Genomic DNA, 20342 nt, shown 5'->3' with positions numbered 1-20342 from the left:
CAACCCACTCCAGTGTTCTTGCCCGGAGAATCCCAGGGACGAGGGAGCCTGGTGGGCCGCCGTCCCTGGGGTCGCAGAGTCGGACAGGACTGATGCGACTTAGCAGCAGCAGCAGCTATTACTCTGGTCTGGGCACTCCCACTTCTCGGTTTTCTAACGGACTGTGCAGGGCGCCGCAGACAAATTTACATATCGTTTTGCCCTCATTTCAGTATCTACCAGCAGCCACGAGGAGGTGGCAGTGGGCTTTCCGCTGCAGCACACCAGAGTTGAAGGGCACGGCGGCCGCGTCTCCTGTCCCGGGCCAGTACAGGCGGGCGGCCTGCACTCACGGAAGGCTCCGCGAGGCAAAGGCCTGGCAGCGCAACCCCGGGAAGAACGCAGGTCTGGAGGTCCAGTCCCGCGTTTCAACCCTTCGGACCTTGTTTTCTCGCCAGCAGTGGGAGGAAGGTGAGGGGAATCGATGAAAAGGCACGGATCCAGGCGGGTGCCCGAACTCAGGTACCGACCCCGACCGCTGCCGGGAATTGCCGGGCGCGGAAGGCGCAGGAGAGTGGCTCGAACCGCGCCGCGTCCGAGTCCGAGATGCGCGGCGCCGGGGCGGGGGGCGGGCCCACGGCGATTGGTGGCCAGTCCTCCGCCGCGGGCCAATGGGCGGCAAGGGCGTCCGCGGGGGCGGGGCAGCAGGCGCATCTTAAGCTCTGTGACGCGTCGCCGTCGCCGCAGCTGCTCCGTGGACGCCGCGTGTCCCCGGTCTGGCCTTGGAGGTGCCGCCAGGTATCAGTGCGGGGAGCCGCGGGGTCGGGGCCGGAGCTCGGGCAGGGGCCGAGCGCCCTGGGCCGCGGCGGGGCGGGGCGAGGCGGGCGTGAGCGGCTCGGGTCCGAGGTTGCGGGGAGCGTGTGGAGGGGGTGCTTTGGGCCTCCACCCGGAGGGCAGGGTCCGCTTGCGCAGCGGCTTTGCGCAGCGGGCCCCGGACTCCCGGGGCATCTGGGGTGCGGCGAGGGGGTCGGCCCGGAGAGCCGCCGGCCCGCGCGCAATCCGGGCGGGCAGGACGCGGCGCATCCCGGCCCGGAGGCAGGAGGACAGAGAGGGAGGCTGCGGATGTGGCACCTCCGCCTGCCAGAGCGGGCGGAGCCGGGCGGGCCGGCGCTCCGCCCCCGCCCTCCCCGGCCTGCAGTCCCCCCATCCCGCGCCGGGGCCCCAGGCGCTGCAGGGTCCCTGCGCCTCGGCCTGGAGCCTCTCGGGCGCCTTGGGGGTTTCCGGGAGGAGGCCTTTTGGGGCGCCGGCGCGCTGGGCGGGACGCATTCTGGATACGCGGGACTGCTCGGTAAACCCATGGATTTTTGCCTACGAGAGTGGGGCGCGCCGACTCTTACTGAGAAGGGGTCCGAGCCCACCCGGGCAGGTCTGCCCATCTCCTCTCCTCCCATAACCTTTTCTCCTCCAGCCTTTGTTCAAATAAGCCATCAGGCAGGTAGAGCCTTACCGTGGCGTTCAGGTTAACTGCGTGATGTCAGGGGGTTGGGGTCCACAGGACTTTTAAGCACGAAGACGTCATCGCTTGCGTTTCTTCGCCAACGGTGCTGAGCATTTAATACGTTCTGGTTGAATTGAGTGGGATACCTGTACTCAGTGACCTCCCGTCTCCTCCCTTTGTTACCGTATCTCTTACCTTCTTGAGGTTCAGTTTTCACCTCTGATAAGGTGATAAATTAAGGGCGGAGGGAAGGGGAAGTGACTTTGGAATGAAGTGGCATTAAGAAATTACTTCCTTCTCAATTCCCAGTCTCTCCTTCAGAGTTCTAAGAGTTTCTATAGGGAAACTGGTTCTCTCCATTGGAACCTGGAACTGTTCTTTAGGAATGTAATCTGCGCTCTTCATCTTAATCCCCTGGAAACAAAAGGCTTCTTTCATTAGAATATCCTGGTTCTGTCTTCAGAAAATCTAGTTCCTGACTGTAGCAGCCTGGTGGGAAAGTAAAATCTTTTAGTGAGGTTTAAATAGTAAAGCTTACTGTTTTGGGATTGCAGTTTTTCATGGTGCTCAAGATTAGTTTTCTGCTTCCCAAAAGACCCAGTATAACTTGGAAAGGTAAAAATTCTGAAAAAGACTTTTTTTTTCCCCCTCAAAGAGGCTGTATTTGTATTTCCACCCATACTCTGCCTTTATGACAGTAACTTGTGGGCATATTTTACGCCCTTTACTGAGTTCCCAGGGATGGGTGAAATCCACATTTAAAGATAGTGGTGAGTGGATTTTGGAGGTGTGTGGAGGGTTTGACCTAACTGAGCCAGTACTTTTTCAGTAGTAATGCCTAAGGTGTTTGCCAGTGACGCACTTGAGTTGACTCTGAGCCAGATTACGTAAAAAAACACACACACACACACACACACACAAAAACCCAACAAACCCCTAAACTTTTGTTGGCAGAACTTTCCAAAAAGGACTGTATTTGTGAATGGTTGCCTCAAGAAAAGTAAATATTTGACAAAGGTAGTAAAACCAAACTCTGTTCCTCCAGTGGAATATTTTAAGTGGCTTTCTGATGAATTCATGCTGGTTTTTCTTTTAGAATGATCTTAAAAAATAGTACTTCATAGTGTATGCTAAATTAACTCTTCAGAATGCAGCCTTTTATGGAATTCTATTTTAGGTATGTTCTAGTGTAGATAGGATCCATTGGACTGGTCTAATAGTAGCTTGAAGAAGGACCTTGTTAATTATGTGTTTTACTGAAAATATTCAGTATTAAAATTTTTGCTGTCAATAACTCTTTGTCCTCTTCTCCAGGAGCCTAGGTTAAATGCACAGCCTGGAGTGAACTGATCTAATGAAGTGAACTCTTGATGAAAAAGTTTTTCTTGGTGATGTCATACTAGCCTCCTCTTAGACTCTACTCCATCCTTTAGGAGTGATTTAACCATCTCCTGGAGGGCCTTGCTATTTATCTGTCTTGATTCCCTCTTAAGTCTTAAGTGTTTAGGAGTGACCTCATTCACTTGACAGATAAGGAATGCCCAAACCTGGGCTAGGTTCTGGGGATGCAGGGTGAATTTTAAGACATAGTTACTGTCTTTTTAAGGAGTACAGGCATGAAAGGAGTACTGTCTTTTTAGGTGGACAGGCATGAAGACGAGTGTCTTGAGGTGTTAGAACCTGTGACAAAAATCTGTGCAGAGGTCCTGGGAGTCATAGAAGGTCTGATGTGGTAAATTCAGTAGGGAAGTGTGAAAGGGAGCTAAGATGTATAGTATTTAATCATAGAAACAAGATAAAAATGTTAGTGATTATCGCGGAAGTATGGAATTTCAGGTAATTTTCTTGTGTTCCTTATTTTTTATCAATAGAAATAAATTTTTAGAAGAAAAAAGCTCTAGCTTAAAAAAAGAAACCCTGGCACTGTTGACTTTTTTTTAAAATATATTGCAGAGATTAACTAATTTCCTTGTGAATTTAAGGCAAGAAGGAACTATTAATAATTGGTTATTTTTGTGCTAAGTTTGGTGCTTTAACATTATCTCATGTAATCCTTAGTAATGGCCTTGAGTGGCTTCAACTTCATTTTGCAAATGGAGACATTGAAGCTAAAAAAAAAACGGACAAAATCATCCAAATAAAGTTACTGTTAATAGCCCCAGCTAGAATTTAAGTCCTGATTTTCAAACTCTGAGCACCTTATGGTCCACTCTTCTGGTTTTCCAAGCCTTTTTGGAAGAGGAAATTGTTGAGGCTGGCTATTTTTAAGCCCATCTTAATTCTCCTCTAATATTTCTTACGTTGTGCCAACCACAGTAACTTGAACACCGAAGGCTTTTTAATAGAAATGTGCTTACAGGATCCTAGTACATTTAATGCATTGAACAGCAGGACTTTTACCAGGTGAATTAAATATTTAGAGTTCATCTTTAAAAACCTTAAGCATGAGTATTAGTAATATTTTGGATGTTACTGTTAGTAAGTTGTAGTTATGAACTCGGCATATTTTGTCCCATTTCTTTTGCAAATGAGCTGAACAAATGACTTGTATAAAAGGAAAATGTTCAATTCAAATAATTTCAAGGATTCCTTTCTCTCACAATATTCTTGTTTAGAGAGGTTTTAGTATTTTTTTTTAATTACCCCCCTCCCCCCCAATACACAGACACACACACATGGCTTCTCTAGTGGTAAAGAACCCTCCTGATGATGCAGGAGATGTGAGTTCAATCCCTGGGTCGGGAAGATCCCCTGGAGGAGGGCGCAGCAACCCACTCCAGTATTCTTGCCTGGAGAATCCCATGGACAGAGGAGCCTGGTGGGGCTTCAGTCCATGGGGTGGCAAAGAGTTGGACACTGAAGTGACTTAGCAAGCACCTGTTTTTTTTGGTGGGGGGGGGAGTGTCTTCTGCCTTCTTTTTTGGGGCCCTACCTGTGCCGCATGCAGTAATCCTTGTTCCTTGACCAGGGGTAGAACCCATGCCCCCTGCATTGGGAAGGCAGAGTCTTAGCCACTGGACCACCAGGGAAGTCCTTATAAATGTAATTCTTGATCATTAGGAAGCATGGAAAATATAGAGCAGTGGAAAGGTAACCATAGCGAACTTCCTTGGGTATATTCTTTGGTGGAGTTGAACACTGTATATGTGATTGTATTTTTTTTCACTTAAACATATCATAAAAATCTCCATGTCATCAAAAACTAATTATTTTAAATAGCAATGTTTTTATGTGATTATGTTGAACTATTCTCATATTGTTGAACATCTTTATTAATGAATGTTTCAGTACATTCCTGAGTGTTGCTTTAGGATCTAATCTTGAGAGTGAAATTAGTGGTCTAAGAGTACAAACACTTCTAAGGCTTTTATTTTAGTTACGGTTTTTTTCAGAAAGTGTTCCAGTTAAAAGTATATCTAAATAGCACTGTGTTTTTTGGTTAGTTTGATCAAGGTAAAAGTTAACATGTTGCTCTTTTAAAAAAAAAAAATTATTTATCTGGCTGCATTGGCTCTTAGTTTCGGGGTGTGAGTGCTTTAGTCTTGGCATGCAAACTCTGAGTTGTAGCCTGTGGCTCCATGACTAGGGATCAAGCCCAGGCCTCCTGCTTTGGGAGCACAGAGACTTGGGAGCACTGGACCATTAGGAAAGTACCTCGTTTTGATTTTTTAGTTGGTCAAACAGCACTAATTCTGAGTCTCTACTCAAGCAATAGAGTTAAAATCAATGCTTTGTAAAGACTTAGCATTTTGGGGAATTTCTGTCTAGTATAACTAGAATATTTGCTTTTTTGGCTAATGGCTGTCTTCCATGAGTGATTTTTTTTTTTTTTTTTCCCATGAGTGATTCTCTTTTTTTGTTTGTTTGTTTATTTGGCTGCTCTGGGTCTTAATTGTAGCATGTGGGATCTAGCTCCCTGAGCAGGCATCGAACCTGGGCCCCCTGCACTGGGAGCTCAGAGTCTTAGCCACTGGACCACCAGGGAAGTCCCCCCCATGAGTGATTCTTATATAATTGTTTTATTGTTGTTAACATGTGTTTCTTTGAAATAAGATCTGGTAGAAATTAGGGATCTTTTCCTTAAAAAAAAAAATGCATTTATGCTTACAACTCTGCATTTTATTTCAGGAGTCATTGGACCTTCTGAAGACGTCCCTGGATCTTGGGTTAAAAATTCTTGCTGTAATCTCAACTGTGGGAAGAAGGGCTAGTTGGTGAGTCTTGGCACATAAAGTGCTGGATTTTCTTTTCGTACATTCCTGAACATACCGGCTTTAACGGCTAGTGCCAAGTGGAAAGCAAAGCAAGCCAAGTTCCAAGTATTAGCTTTTGCTAATTGGGCAGCTCCAACTGAATGCTGGAGAGGTGCATGGCCTGACTTGTCATTAATAGCTTCTCTTGAAATGTGAGTTAATTGGTCATTTTAAAAAAGCATAGGCGTATTACGTATGCCTAGTGTTGGCAACTTTCCATTAATCTTGAAATGTATCTTTAAAAAGCATGGCCCCCTCCCCTGACATGATTGCTCTGGACTGACCCCAATTTCCTTGTTGTTATTCTTAGTTACTTCTGTGGCTCAGTCTGTACGTTGTGGCTTGTCATGACTGTTAATGATACAGTTGGCTACAAAGCTGCAGCGCTGTGGTGGGGGCTGGTTTTAGGGCTGGTGCTGGTGGGGTGAGAGCAGCGATGCCATTGGAATATATAAATAGATGGTCAGTAAATGTCAGTTTGCTCGTGATACTTAGGATTTATTACTAAACTTCTCAGCTTGTAGTTTGAGGTGCTCTAGCTCCTAGTTGCCTTTTTCTCCTTCCACAGTTGCTTCTGTGGTGAAGCTTTTTTTGAGGGGGGTTAATTTCACAGAAGCAATCATAGCAGAGAAGACGGTTTCTTTGGGAGCTGTAACTTTTCCTCTCATATTTGGTTTTGCTGTGCTTTTGTTCTCTTCCTCTTACTGTAAAAGCTCTTCAAAGGCTATTTGTTAGAGATTGTAAAACTTTCCCCCCCATCTTTATTTATGATTATTTTAATCCAGAGACGTTTTAGATAATTGTGGCTAAATAATAAGATTTTACCTTTTTTTTTTGGTCATGCCACGAAGTGTATGGGATCTTAGTTCCCTGAGCAGGGATCAGACCCTCGCCCCCTGAATCCCTGTATTGGGAGTGTGGGGTTTTAACCACTGGAGTGTTTTTAGCCACAGTACCGCCTGTGAAGTCCCACAGATTTTACCTTTTGTAGTTTCTGTCTTTCCTGCATTAAACTTGGAAGGCCCTTCCCTTCCCTTCCCCTAAGGAATCACTTTTCCACCCCACTGCGTTTACTTTTACTTTAGGATGTGTCTGGTCCCTTTGTGGGAACCGAGTTCTTCCCTAATTTCCTCACTCCTTACGGGAGGACCAAGTTGATAGGCAAAGTAGTTCGCAGTGCCTCTGCCCCTGCCCCCGCGATCTCTAGCCTCCCCCACCCCCGCCCCAGGGCAGCCAGCATCTCTGATTTGGCCTGTGCCTTTGGGCTCCAATCTGAGATCCATCTGAGTCTCACACCCCCGCATAAATACCTTTCAAATGGTTGTTTAGCTCTTTGCTGCCTGTACTGTTTGGCCTTGCCTGACCGCCTGACCGCCCCGAGCTTGTTTGGGAAAAGTCAAAGCAGGTCTGCTTTGCATGGCTCTTCCCTGTTCTCTTGTCCTTCTAGCCTCTGGGGGCTTATTTGCATGTTTATCCACGTGTTTACCCTCTTGCCCTTCAGGTTCCCCAAAGGCAGGAGTCAGGTGTGTGTTCTCTTTTTTTTGGTTGTTTTTGTTTTTTTCATTTTATGTTTTCAATTAAAAAATTTTATACACTTTTTAAATGTTGCTTTTCATTTGCAGTTAAGACCTCCGTTGTTCTCTCTTATTTTCCTGATTCCTTGGTGAGTGCTCCAAGTATAGTTCATGAGTAGACATTCACCCACCCTGGGAAGTTTCTTACCCTTTATGCCTTCTCTTTTCTTTGGACAGGTCGGTGATATTCCCACTTGAAGGACATCATGCTTTCCAAACTTGCACGTTTGCAGACTGTTGCTGGCCTTGGTCGTGGAGTTCATTCTTCAGTGGCTTCTGCTACATCTGTTGCAACTAAAAAAACGGTTCAAGGCCCTCCGTCCTCTGATTACATTTTTGAACGGGAATCTAAATATGGTGCCCACAACTACCATCCTTTACCTGTAGCCCTGGAGAGAGGGAAGGGTATGTTTTCACCCTTTCCACCACCCCCGATTATTTGCTTTACCTTTTTGTAAAGCTTGCTATTATATTTTCTCACTGTACATTTTTCCAGAGGCATTTAATTTCTGTACTGCAGGCATGATTAATTCAACATCTATTGAGTGTCTGGTGCTTGCTGAGTAAGGTGCTGTGGGGAATGCGTGGTCATGATGGACTTGCCATGAGGGAATGTATAATAGATGAGTAAAGTACTATAATATTGTTATTGCGTTTTTTCCCTTTAACTTTTATTTTGGTGTAAAAAGCTACCACAATAGCACTAGAATTTCTCTTTTGCTGCTCTTCACCCAGATTTCCCAAGTCCTTTTTTTCTTTTAATTGCACTTGCATAATCATCTTTGTCCAGAAACACACATACATTTTTTTTCCTTGAACCGTTTGAGAGGAAGTTGCAGACATGCCTCTTTACCCCCAAATATTTGTGCCTTTCCTGAAACACAAAGACTGTCTTACATAACAGAGTGTAATTATCAAAATCAGGAAATTCACACTGGCACAGCACTGCTCTCTAATCTACAGGCCTGATTCAGATCTCGCTTGTTGTCCTGAAAACCTCAGACCATGGGTTGCATTCAGTTTTCAGGACTGTTTAGTCTAATCCAGAATAATTCCTCAGACTTTGGCTTCTTGACCTTGATATTTTTGAAGAGTACAGGCCAATAATTTTTAGCATGAACCTCCATTTGGGGATGACTGGTAAGGTGTAAAAAGCTTTTACTCCCACTTTTAGCATCTGTTAATGATTCTTGTCTGAATAAATGATTACTGATTGTTGCCAAATGGTGATTTAATCCATATTTTGAAATAACAACCATCATCAAATCAAGCTGAAGTTTATCACTTATCTCTGGGCCAGAAGATAATACAGTCATTTCCCTATATATATTTTTTGATTTGGGATCAGTACTATAATAAGTAAAGCTCCTTCTGAACAGACGAAGATCTAGGTTTATATTTTACTGATTTGTAAAAATGTTCTTTACTTACAGTAGCAGAACATGCAGTCTAGAATCTGACTGGGTTCGAGTTCTGGTTGCATGCATACCAGCTTGGGCTAGTTATAATCTAAGCATCTACTTCTTAGCTGTGTAGTGTAAGGATGGTACTCATAGAGGGTTTTTGATGAGATAAAGGACATAGTACCTTTAAGTATGTTAAGTACATGGCAGAAATTACGTGAGCCCCTAATACATTTAAATATCTATGGTTAGCTTAAAAAAATTGTTGTAAAATGTACATAGCATAAAATTTACTGTTTTAACCAGTGTTTAATTCAGCAGCATTGAGTACATTTATAATGTTGTCCAATTGTCGCCGCTACCTCGTTCTAGAACATTTTTCATTATCCCCAAAGGCAGCCCCATACTCATTAAACGGTCACTCCCCACTCTTTCCTCCCCTAGAACCTGGTAGCTACTCATCTGCTTTTTGTTGCTACAGACTTGCCTATTCTAGATGTTTCATGTAAATGGGGACAGACAATATGTGACCGATTTCACTTAGCTCCATGTTTTCAAGATTTCTTCCCTGCTGTAGCATGAGTTCGTATGCATCCCTATTTATGGTTGAATTAAGTTCTCCGTTTTATGGAGATGCCACGTGTGTGTCCATTTATCAGTTGATGGACATTTGGGTTGTTTCCGCCTTTTGGCTATTTAAAATAACGCATTTCTGTTTGAACACCTGTCTTCCACTCTAGGCGTTTGGTTGCTGGGTCATACAGTATTTTATGTTTCACCTTAACTTAAGAGGAACCCCGAAGCTGTTTTCAATAGCTCTTGCACTACTTTACATTCCAACTAGTTATTGAAGAGTTTCAGTTTCTCCAATCCTTGCCAGTTCTTGCTTTCCTTTTTAAGAAAGTGATAGCCATCCTGGTGAAAGTAAACGCTACCACTGTGGTTTTGGTTTGCGTTTTTCTCTGACGACTGATGATAGCATCTTTTCGTGTGCTTGTTGGTCAGTTGTATATCTTGTTTGGAGAAATGGCCATTCAAGTTCTTTGCTTTCTTTTTTTTTTTTTTGGCTGTGCTATGCAGTTTGTGGGATCTTAGTTCCTCCACCGGGGATTGAACCTGGGGCTCTTGGCAGTGAAAGTGTGGAGTCCTAACCATGGGACTGCTATGCTAGGCAGTTCCATTTGCTATTTTTTAATTGGCTTGTATACCTTGTTGAGTTGTAGGAGTTCTGGATAGTAGATCCTTACTAAATAGATGTGCGATTTGGAAGTATTTGTTTTCATTTTGTTGGTTTTTACAGTCAATTAATCGTGATTTTTATATTTTATGTAACTTCTTCCTTTAAATTCCAACTTTAAGGAGTTCTCTGGTTGCCTAGTGGTGTGACCTGGGTTTAATCCCTGCTCAGGGAACTGAGAATGCCACAAGCCTTGTGCATGGCAAAGAAAAAAAAAGGAAGAAAAATAAAACTCCAGTCTTAAATGATAAACAGGTTTCTAGGAATAAAGGTTTTACTCTAGAATATATAAAATCTCTTCATGTTACTGCTTTTTTTTATTAAATGTGTAATTTGATGCTGGACAGATAAAATATAATTCCATATAAATCAAAGTTTATTATGCGTGAGTAAAACTATGCCTTAACCACAATTCTCTGTTAACAAATAACTGTTAACTAGAGGTCCATACATAGGTATTCAGAGGGCTGGCTAGCAGTCTTAATCTTTGAAGGTTATGTGATTTAGTGATTTTTCTAAAATTATTTTCCTTATGTTTTAGGTATTTACGTATGGGATGTTGAAGGCAGAAAATATTTTGACTTTCTGAGCGCTTACAGCGCTGTCAACCAGGGGCATTGTCATCCAAAGATTGTGGCTGCTTTGAAAAGTCAGGTGGACAAGCTGACCTTAACATCTAGGGCTTTCTACAATAATGTACTTGGTGAATACGAAGAGTATGTTACTAAACTTTTCAACTACCACAAAGTTCTTCCAATGAACACAGGTAAAATATTTCCTTTTTTTTTTTTTTGTTAAATAGCCAAGAAAATCTTACTATTTTCTGGTAACTCGAAACATTTTTTAATACTGATATTTTAAAATGTTCCCTCGGGTAGGAGTGGAGGCTGGAGAGACTGCTTGCAAGCTTGCTCGTAAATGGGGCTATACCGTCAAGGGGATCCCGAAATACAAGGCAAAGATTGTTTTTGCAGGTATGTGAAATTCAGTGTTAGCTGCTATGATTGAAACATACAATTATTTGTTTCCATTTTAACTTATGATGAGATATTGCAAATATATTTGTCTCATATTTATTATATCGAGGCTTCCCAGGTGGTGCTAGTGGTAAAGAACCCGCCTGTTGCACGAGACCTAAGAGATGTGGTTTCCCTTCTTGGGTTGGGAGGATCCCCTGGAGAAGGAAATGGCATGGACACGGAGCCTGGTGGGCTATAGTCCAGAGTCTAGAGTCAGACATGACAAGTGACTGAGCCACGCACGATGCATTGAATGTTGCATAAAAATTGAGAGATTTCCTTTTCTTGGGTTCATTTCCAAGTATTTCTTGGATGCTCCTAAAAACTCCCTACCTCTCCCTCCTTAGAGGGAGTGACTGTGTGATTTATTTCCCATCTGCTTATCTGATTTTTTCATAGCAGTTTTCTGGTTAAAGAGACAGTTTTGCTGATGCAAGCATTATACAAAAATGTTGCAGCAGTTTTGTGCGGTTATTGAGGTTGGGTTATGTTCATGTAGGGTCACGTCCTAGGTATGATACGAAGTTTGAACCTTAGTGTATCTCAAACACTATGAGATATTATTGTGCCAAGTTGTTAAAAGCTGTTGGACGAGGAGGGCTGGGATTGCCCCCGGTATATTTCTGAGAATGGTTGAGAGGAATGACTCGTACACTGAGTAGGGAGACCAACAGTTAATTTAGATTCTTGATTTAGTCTGACTTTGGGATAGGTTCTGACTTTTTCTTTTCTAAAACTTTAATTTTAATTTTTAAAAACATAATATGGAGAAATTTGTCACTGCATACGGTTGAGATTCTTTCTTGTGATGGCTGAAATTGTGAAATACTTTGCCTTGTGAGCACACGTAGCTAAATTATACGCCCCATAATACAGTAGAGTCTAGAGTTCACATGATGGCCAGCCGAAGTAGGTGTCTTGGGAGGGGGCGGCGACCGATTCCTGTTTCCGAAGAAGAAATAGTCTCTGCCCAGCTCTCTGATCTGCCATTTTGGAACCTCGTGCCTTTAGTTGTAAGGCACCATAACTGTCTCTTGCAAACAAAAATGGCCTTTCTGGTGACTTTCCTCCTCACAGACCATGTCCAGTCTCTCTCATATTAGCACAGGGCACAAAGATGTTTCTCCCAGGCGTTGAGAGAAGTCAGTAGGAAGAGACAGAGGACTGTCCCCAGGTGCAATCCCTTACTCAGCAGGTTCAGCTGCGGGGCGTGAGCCTGCTGAGGCCGATGGCGGAGAGCAAGTAGGCTGTTGGCATACTTTGTCTTAAACAAGCCTGGGCAGAATCAATAATGCTGTTGCTTGTGGACAAGTCAAGTAGGGATTACTCATAGCTGAGAGAGGCTCTGCAGGGGTTGGATTGAAGGATGCTATGGGGCCAACTTGGAATAATTCAGTTCAGTTCAGTCACTCAGGCGTGTCCGACTCTTTGCGACCCCATGGACCGCAGCACGCCAGGCCTCTCTGTCCGTCATCAACTCCCAGAGTTTATTCAAACGTGTCCATTGACTTGGTGATGCCATCCAACCATCTCTTCCTCTGTTGTCCCCTTCTCCTCCTGCCCTCAATCTTTCCCAGCATCAGGGTTTTTTCACATGAGTCAGTTCTTAGCATGAAGTGGCCAAATTATTAGAGTTTCAGCTTCAGCATCAGTCCTTCCAATGAACACCGAGGACTGATCTCCTTTAGGATGGACTGGTTGGATCTCCTTGCAGTCCAAGGGACTCTCAAGAAAGAGTTTTCTCCAATGCCACAGTTCAAAAGCATAATTCAGCACTGGGTTAGTTGAGTTGCTGCTGGCAATATCTTTTTAAAAAGCGGGAGACCCTCCAAGCCTCTCTTACTCTAGTTTGTTTCTTTTCTTCCTTGAATTTAACCACGTTGAAGTTACCTCGTATGTTTGCTTTACCCGTTTGTCGTGGTGTGTCTTCCCTAATAGCATAGAAGCTTTTTGGGGACAGGGACCTTGCCAGTCATCATTCTGTCCCCAACACCTAGAGCAGTGGCTGACATTATTTATTAATCAGTCCTCAGATTACTAATGAAACAAATTAAAGGGTAAAAATTGTTCCTGAATAAAGGTCAATGTCTGTCTTCTAGCGCATAATAGCTTATAACACCACGGAAGGCAAATTGAAAGTGTTCAGACTGCCTGAGGATATTTTATCCAAATGAAATGTAAAACTCATTCTGTAGAATAGTTAGCCTATAGTGTTGAATTTTTAAAAGGAAAACTGCAAATTCTCTATGAAGGATAGTCGTTTTCTCATGTCATTATCATAAATGTGTCTAGAAAAACCGTCTCTAGAAAAACATGTATTGAATGCTTCAGTTTTTAGGGTTTGGGATTATTGAAAGAAAAGACAAATACCTCTCCTCGGGGGCTATGCTATGTATTATAGTTGGGAGACTCAGTAGAGAAGTCCTAAAAGAGTAATTACAAGGCCAGACCTCAGTGGGCATATGAACCAGGGGTGTTTAATATCAAATATTGTTTAAACAAATCAGCTCACTGGAGGCTCTCTAAAGCAAACCCTTGCTTTAAAAAAAAAAAAAAAAAAAATCAAGCTTCTGGGAATCCCGTGGTGATCTAGAGGTTAGGACTTCTGTACTTCCTCTTACAGTGGGTAGGAGTTTGATCCCTCGTTCAGGAACTAAGATCCCACAAGTAGTGGATTGTGACCAGGATAAAAAAAAAGCTTTCTGGAGTATTTTTGGGGAACTGTGATATTAAATTGGGTGGTTTGTTTGAAAAAAAAAATGACTGTTTATTTCTTCTTTTTAGCTGGAAACTTTTGGGGTAGAACATTGTCTGCTATCTCCAGTTCCACTGACCCAACCAGTTATGATGGTTTTGGACCATTTATGCCAGGTTTCGAAATCATTCCGTATAATGATCTGCCTGCCCTTGAGGTACTTCACCTAGTGTCCCGGTGCTTTAGCTCATAGTACATAGAACCTGCGTTTGTTGAATGTATGAATTAAAACCAGACATCTGATTGCACTGAGAGTCACGTATCTCATAACTTACATTTAAGTTAGGCCAGGATTCACACTTATTCTCTGTAACGGTCAGCTAGTTTCTAACATGTGGAAACCAGGTTCCGTGGTCTAATCCTGACCACCAACTAACCACTTTAGATTTGTCTCCTACGTAAGTATTAACTTGAGTATTACCTGTTAATTACTTTAATAGACAAGATTAGTCAGTTTTCAGCCAGGTTTTTAAAATTATGAAGTGGAAGACTTCCAAAATAAAAAGATACACTTCTAATGTATCTATTTAATGGCCTTTTTAAAGGCCACTTTCACTAGTTTTTATTGACAGTACATTTGAGTATTATATTAGAAAATACAGGATGGAGTAGCTTAAAGCTGAGATATTTGGAGCTTTTGGTAATTGATTGTCAGAAAAGTTGTACTTGGAAGTCAGAATATAAGTTAGTGTGAAAACTTAATTTGCGCACTTACTCTTATGGGAAAATATGTGCATTGTGTGACTTCAGATTTCCAAATAGATTGGAAAGGAAGTTACTAAGAACATACTCATGCTGTTTCCATAGCGTGCGCTTCAGGACCCAAACGTCGCCGCGTTCATGGTGGAACCAATCCAGGGTGAAGCAGGCGTTGTTGTTCCGGATCCAGGCTACCTCGTGGGAGTCCGCGAGCTCTGCACCCAGCACCAGGTCAAAGCCGCCCACTTGCCTGCCTTGCTTAGGGTTTGGCCCATAGGAAAGCTCAAAGATTGCATCTCCTTTCCACTAGAACGAGGCCTCATGCTACTAAGAGCCTCCGAACTTTACGGCTGACAGAACTTTCTAGCAGCAGGCTGCAGAGAAGCTGACTTTACTGGCAGGGCCCTGGTGGACCCTCTGGCTGGCTCCTTCCTCTCTGCCCCAGCAGCCTGTGCTTGGATTCTTCTCAAAGCCTTTGTTGTATCCCTTTGCTCCAGAATTTAATCTCTTTCCCCCTCTTCTTCCACTAAACTAGTAAATGTTAATAAGAAGTACATATTAACAAATGGCTGTGAAATAAACATAGAAATCTGTTCCCAGAGAGGAGTTCTATTGAGAAAGCCCCCACAACACCCTCACTTTGCATACCTGCCCTTCCACTGTGTAGAACGTGCAGAGTGGGCCTCTGGGGACAGGGTGACCTGAGACAGGAAATAATCGTGTGTCCCGCACCGTTGAAGTCACGTGGGTAATTACAATGTTTTCACAAATCTGAGGGGATGTCAGAATGACACATTTGTGCAGGAAAGAGTAAAATAAAGATAAGCATTTCGCTATGAAAATAATTATTATTTTCATATGCTATTTTCATTTATGCTGTTTTGTTGTTTTCCAATAGGTTCTGTTTATCGCTGATGAAATACAGACCGGCTTGGCCCGAACTGGGAGATGGCTGGCTATCGACCACGAGAATGTCCGACCTGATATTGTCCTCCTCGGAAAGGCCCTTTCTGGTGGTCTATACCCTGTGAGTTCAATGCTCAGCCGCTCTTTGTATTTTCCCTATTCTCATGAATCCCTGAGATATTTTTACATTACTGACTGTGCCTTTCTGAGGGTTTGGTTTTACTTAGTGTGGTTTATATACATAGGTCACCTGGAATACGTGTGATAAAAACATTTCAGAGTTCCATGGTTAACCCCACTTAGCTTACCTGAAGAATTGAGTGTCCCTTGGGTTTGCTCCACGGCATTTATTTTGGATGGAACCATTTCATCTCCAGAGTACTCCTGTAGACGTCTAGGCTTTTTCCCCATAGTTCAGAAACATACTAATTGTTTAAAACCATTGACCGATTAATGCAGAGATTGAAAAAAATTAACGTTTAGTTGTTAATCCTTTCCTCGGGTTTGCTGTTCAGAGCCAACAGTTGGTGTGGATTAAAGGGCTCCGAATGTGTAGTGCAGAACATTGTTTTCTAAACAATTAAAGCATTTCACCCTGAGAGTGGAAAGAATTTTAAATTATATCATTGCAGAAATAGCTTTCTTTTAGTTGCACAAGATTACTCGGTACCACCGAAGCGCGCCCAGTGTGCTTGGAGCATGTTAGGGCAGTCCTCATTTTGTCACCGGTAGTCAAGGAGCCTGACGTGTGGCACTTGTTGGTTGAAGCTTCATGTCAAATTTAACATCTGCTTCATAAATACCTGTGTTTCCATAAGAATAAGAATGGTCCATCTGAGAAGAGACTTGGTCTGCGCCTGATTCTCTTTTTTCTCTTTTAGGTATCCGCAGTGTTGTGTGATGATGAAATAATGCTGACCATTAAGCCAGGGGAGCATGGTTCTACGTACGGAGGCAATCCGCTGGGCTGCCGAGTGGCCATCGCAGCCCTGGAGGTAAAACCTGATGGCAGTTCTCAGGAGAGCCAACCAGTCCATCCTGAGGGAGATCAGTCCTGATATTCACTGGAAGGACTGACGCTGAAGCTGAAACTTCAGTACTTTGGCCACCTGATGCAAAGAACTGACTCATTGGAAAAGACCCTGACGCTGGGAAAGATTGAGGGCAGGAGGAGAAGGGGACGACAGAGGATGAGAGGGTTGGATGGCATCACCGACTCGATGGACATGAGTTTGAGTGAACTCTGAGTTGGTGATGGACAGGGAGGCCTGGCAAGCTGCAGTTCATGGGGTCGCAAAGTCAGACACAACTGAGCGATTGAACTGAACTATATGGGAGCCAGTATCCTGGAGGTGGTGCTGAAGTGACTCTTAAGTCTAAGCTCACTGGTGTAATAAGAAATCTTACAAGATTGCAGTGTATTACAGAACATGAAGTATAGACAAGGATTGCATGGGTTTCCCAAGTTTTCAGCCTCCCGGGGCTTTGGGCCTGCAGGTCCTGGCCTGTCCACCCAGAGCTCTCCCTCTGTGGCCAGGCTGGCCGGTGAAGCCTCTGGCTTAGCCCACGTGGTTTCTTGTTATTGTCTTTAAAGCGGGGATTTGAATGCTTTCATACTTATTCCTCAAGTGCCTATAAAAGACATAAAATTATTATGTAATCTCTGAGGATGGACTTTTTAGGAGGAAAAAGAAGCCAAAGGAAGTTCTGTTGCAGTTAAAAAATTAAAATGTGTTCAGCCCATTGATTTATTTACCTAAGAAGAAAATTTATCAATTGCATTAAACAAGTTTAATCCTTATTTTGCTACAGAATCAGATTAATGATGGGTTTTTGCATAAAGCAAGGCTTTGTCTAAGTGAGTGTCTGTTACATAATGAGAAATCAAACTGGTATAAACTTTGAAAAATAGAAGTGGAAGTTAAGTCACTCTGGTCTTTAACTGATCCTCTTCTTCCTTTGCTTGTAGTTCACATTCCCCTCCAAAGAGCAACATTAAAAAAAAAGGCCGTCTTTAATAGATGTATAATTTTTCTTGAAACATAGGTTTTGGAAGAAGAAAACCTTGCTGAAAATGCAGAGAAAATGGGTATCATCTTGAGAAATGAACTCATGAAGCTGCCTTCTGATGTTGTAACGACTGTAAGAGGAAAAGGATTACTAAATGCTATTGTTATCAGAGAAACCAAAGGTATGGAGACAAAATATTTTGCAAGGTACTGTTCTTATAGGAAAAGCTCAAAATGCAAATGGTATTTTTTCTGGTCGTTGGGTTCCTCTGAAACTTGACTGGCCTCCTATCGACCACGTCGTTGGCTCTGCCTGATACTCTTCTGGGCTTCCCAGGTAGTGTTAGTGGTAGAGAACCTGCCTGCCAGTGCAGGAGACGCCGGAGACACGGATTCGACCCCTGGGTCGGGAAGATCCCCTGGAGGAGGGCATGGCAAACCACTCCAGTATTCTCACCTGGAGAATCCCATGGGCAGAGGAAGGAGCCTGGTGGGCTACAGTCCATGGTGTTGCAAAGAGTTGGGACACGACTGATGCAACTTAGCACATACACATGCAGTACTCTTATTACCTCTGATTTATATTAATGGTCTTAAAAATACAGCTGTTTCCTACAAGAAGGCATATTTAACTAATTTCACCTATTTGTATTCCTTCAAGGTATTTGTTATTCCGTCATCAAGTTATTTGTTATGCAAGGTTATTTATACAGTACTTGGAGAGTTCAGTTTGTTTTCCATTAGGAAGACTGCCCAGAGCACTTTGCAGTTTCCTGTCTGCTCTCCTTTCCTCCCTCACTTTGCAGATCAGCAGAGGTAGTAGGAGCAGCAGTAATAATAGGAATGATAACGGTGGTGTTGGTAATAAAAATAACCCCAGATGCCAACTAACTGAGCATTTGGTGTTTAACACATCATTTGTAACCCATAAGGGTTCCTGGCTGGATTTTCTTGCCATATCCCTTCCTTTTCAAAGCAATGGTTTTAACCTTGACTGCATTTTAGAATCACCTAGGGAGCTTTTTAACAAATTAATCCAAGCCTAGCCTCATCGCAAAGACTCTGATTTGATGGGTCTAGAGCGGAGCTCAGGCACTGGCCGCGGCCCCTTAGGTGTTTCTGTTGCAGTCAGGGTTTTGAGGATCCCGAGAATCTAGTTCTACCAGCTTAGGAAGCAAATCCAGGTTGGAAACCTGTAATGGTCACTGGGTTTGAATGTTGCTTATTCTGTGCCTGTTAGTTATCTGTATCACACCCTAGTTATTGTATGCATTGGTTCCTCATAGAATTAATATAATTAATTACATCAGCCTTAGCATGTAATTTTTATGCTAGGTCGAAAACCAGACAAAAACCATATCTACTCATGCCACTCAAACCATTGCTGAAAAGTAAGTTCATTTTTAAGAGTAAGAACCAGAAGCAAGCTTGCAGCTCAGAGCTGCCTTTCTTGAGTGACAATGACGGCGCTCAGTCGTGTCTGACTCTTTGCGACCCCGTGGACTGTAGCCCGCCAGGCTCCTCCATCCATGGGATTTTCCAGGCAAGAGTACTGGAGTGGGTTGCCATTTCCTTCTCCAGGGGATCTCCCCGACCCAGAGATGGAAACTGGGTCTCCCGCATTTCAGGCAGACACTTTACCTACTGGGAATTCTGTTCTTGCCAGGCCACCCCCACCCCTGCAGGCTCCTTATCATTGATGAGCATACACTTGACGGTTTTTCTTTAGATTGTGATGCTTGGAAGGTGTGTCTGCGACTTCGAGATAATGGACTTCTGGCCAAGCCAACCCACGGCGACATCATCAGGTTTGCACCCCCGCTTGTGATCAAGGAGGATGAGATTCTAGAGGCGGTGGAGATCATTAACAAGACCATCCTGTCTTTCTGAGGGTGGTGACAGTTTTCAGTGGCGCCTGGGAGCCAGCTGGAGACATGTGGTTCATAAAGCTCTGAGTTTCTGTGCTTAATGCAGGCATATTCCACTCCTCCATGTCAAGGGCTTTTTAAAATATATATATATATGTTTTTCAGTTCATGTATAACAGAATGACTTTTACAGACATGCAGTTTGCTATGTAACTTAACTAAGAGAATGTCCTGGCATCTTATATTTGATTAAGTGTTTTTGTGCTTGTATTCTTTATAAGATTGAGGTGCCTTTCTATATAGACAGCCTTTTAATCAAGCCCCTCAGCATAATTTATATACGTTTTAATAATTTCCTTGCTGGTACAAATGTTTGTATTTGAGAAAGTTATATTAGTATTGCCTGGAAGACTTGCTTAACCTTATAAAGTTGAATCATAATCATTGAATTTTAGCAAGGATGAATGGTTAAGCTGACACAAGTCAACTCCATATTGGCTGGCACCAAGACGTAGTCTGTGAATGTCATTACTTTGAATTAAAAATTAATGTTCAACATTCCTAGATTATGTTTTAAGTGTTCCATATAATTTGTAAAAAGTGTTTGTTTTCAGTGTATCTTTAAAATAAATCTCATGTCTGAAATGTCTCTGTTAGGGACCAGTGTGTGGTTACTGCAGTGTTATCGGTTACCTCACATTTTCAGCTCTCTGAGAATGTTATTTGCTTTGTTTCTTGTGTTCTCTAAGAACATTTCAGTTTGTTTGGTAATCTCTAGAAAAAGAGAAATTATAAAAAGAAAGTTTCTTTTAGTACTCCTTCTCTGCTTTCAAAATAACTGCTCTTTTCCCATGTGTATACTGGTACTTGCCATTTTTATTAAAGTATCCTTGTTATGCCTGGGATTGTGCAACTTCTTATTTGTTTATTTTTTACCTGTGCAGGGTAGTTTGGATGTTTTTCTATGTCGGTAGTTTTATCTCATTCTCTTTGAGTTGGTCTAAGAAAGAAATGGAAAAATTTATTTGAGCCAAACTGAGGATTATAACCTGGGAACAGCCTCTCAGAAAACCCTGAGAACTATTCCTCTCATTAGAAGTCAAAACACAGCTTTGCATAAGTTTTTTGAGACTTGATGACGC

The 20342-nt window shown here is 42.9% G+C and overlaps 1 protein-coding gene across 2 annotated transcripts; it reads left to right on the top strand.

Moving 5' to 3' along the window:
• Positions 1 to 705: 705 nt before the first annotated feature.
• OAT (ornithine aminotransferase) lies at positions 706 to 20103 on the top strand. 2 transcript variants are annotated; one of them, XM_065923503.1, is made up of 12 exons: positions 712 to 777; positions 5606 to 5691; positions 7353 to 7393; positions 7482 to 7709; positions 10486 to 10710; positions 10823 to 10918; positions 13748 to 13875; positions 14526 to 14648; positions 15316 to 15444; positions 16205 to 16318; positions 17370 to 17514; positions 19062 to 20103. In XM_065923503.1, the coding sequence occupies exons 4-12, from the start codon at positions 7511 to 7513 to the stop codon at positions 19220 to 19222; spliced, it is 1320 nt and encodes a 439-aa protein (XP_065779575.1). In that variant the 5' UTR covers positions 712 to 777; positions 5606 to 5691; positions 7353 to 7393; positions 7482 to 7510; the 3' UTR covers positions 19223 to 20103. The 2 variants fall into 2 exon arrangements, with proteins under 2 accessions (XP_065779574.1, XP_065779575.1); XM_065923502.1 differs by lacking the exon at positions 7353 to 7393 and having other exon boundaries at positions 706 to 777.
• The last annotated feature ends 239 nt before the right edge of the window (positions 20104 to 20342 follow it).

The sequence above is a fragment of the Muntiacus reevesi genome, chromosome 2 (assembly GCF_963930625.1).
Source record: "Muntiacus reevesi chromosome 2, mMunRee1.1, whole genome shotgun sequence".
NCBI classification, from domain to species: Eukaryota; Metazoa; Chordata; class Mammalia; order Artiodactyla; family Cervidae; genus Muntiacus; species Muntiacus reevesi.
Note: the sequence above shows the minus strand (reverse complement) of the source record. Positions and strands in the feature narration are given on the sequence as shown.

What these genes read in the sequence shown, in the direction of transcription:
- OAT (XM_065923502.1), top strand. Translation starts at nt 7,511, where the DNA reads ATGCTTTCCAAACTTGCACGTTTGCAGACTGTTGCTGGCCTTGGTCGT. An exon ending in TTTCTGGTGGTCTATACCCT is followed by an intron (nt 15,445 to 16,204) that starts GTGAGTTCAATG and finishes TTTCTCTTTTAG; the next exon opens with GTATCCGCAGTGTTGTGTGA. An exon ending in TGTTATCAGAGAAACCAAAG is followed by an intron (nt 17,515 to 19,061) that starts GTATGGAGACAA and finishes GTTTTTCTTTAG; the next exon opens with ATTGTGATGCTTGGAAGGTG.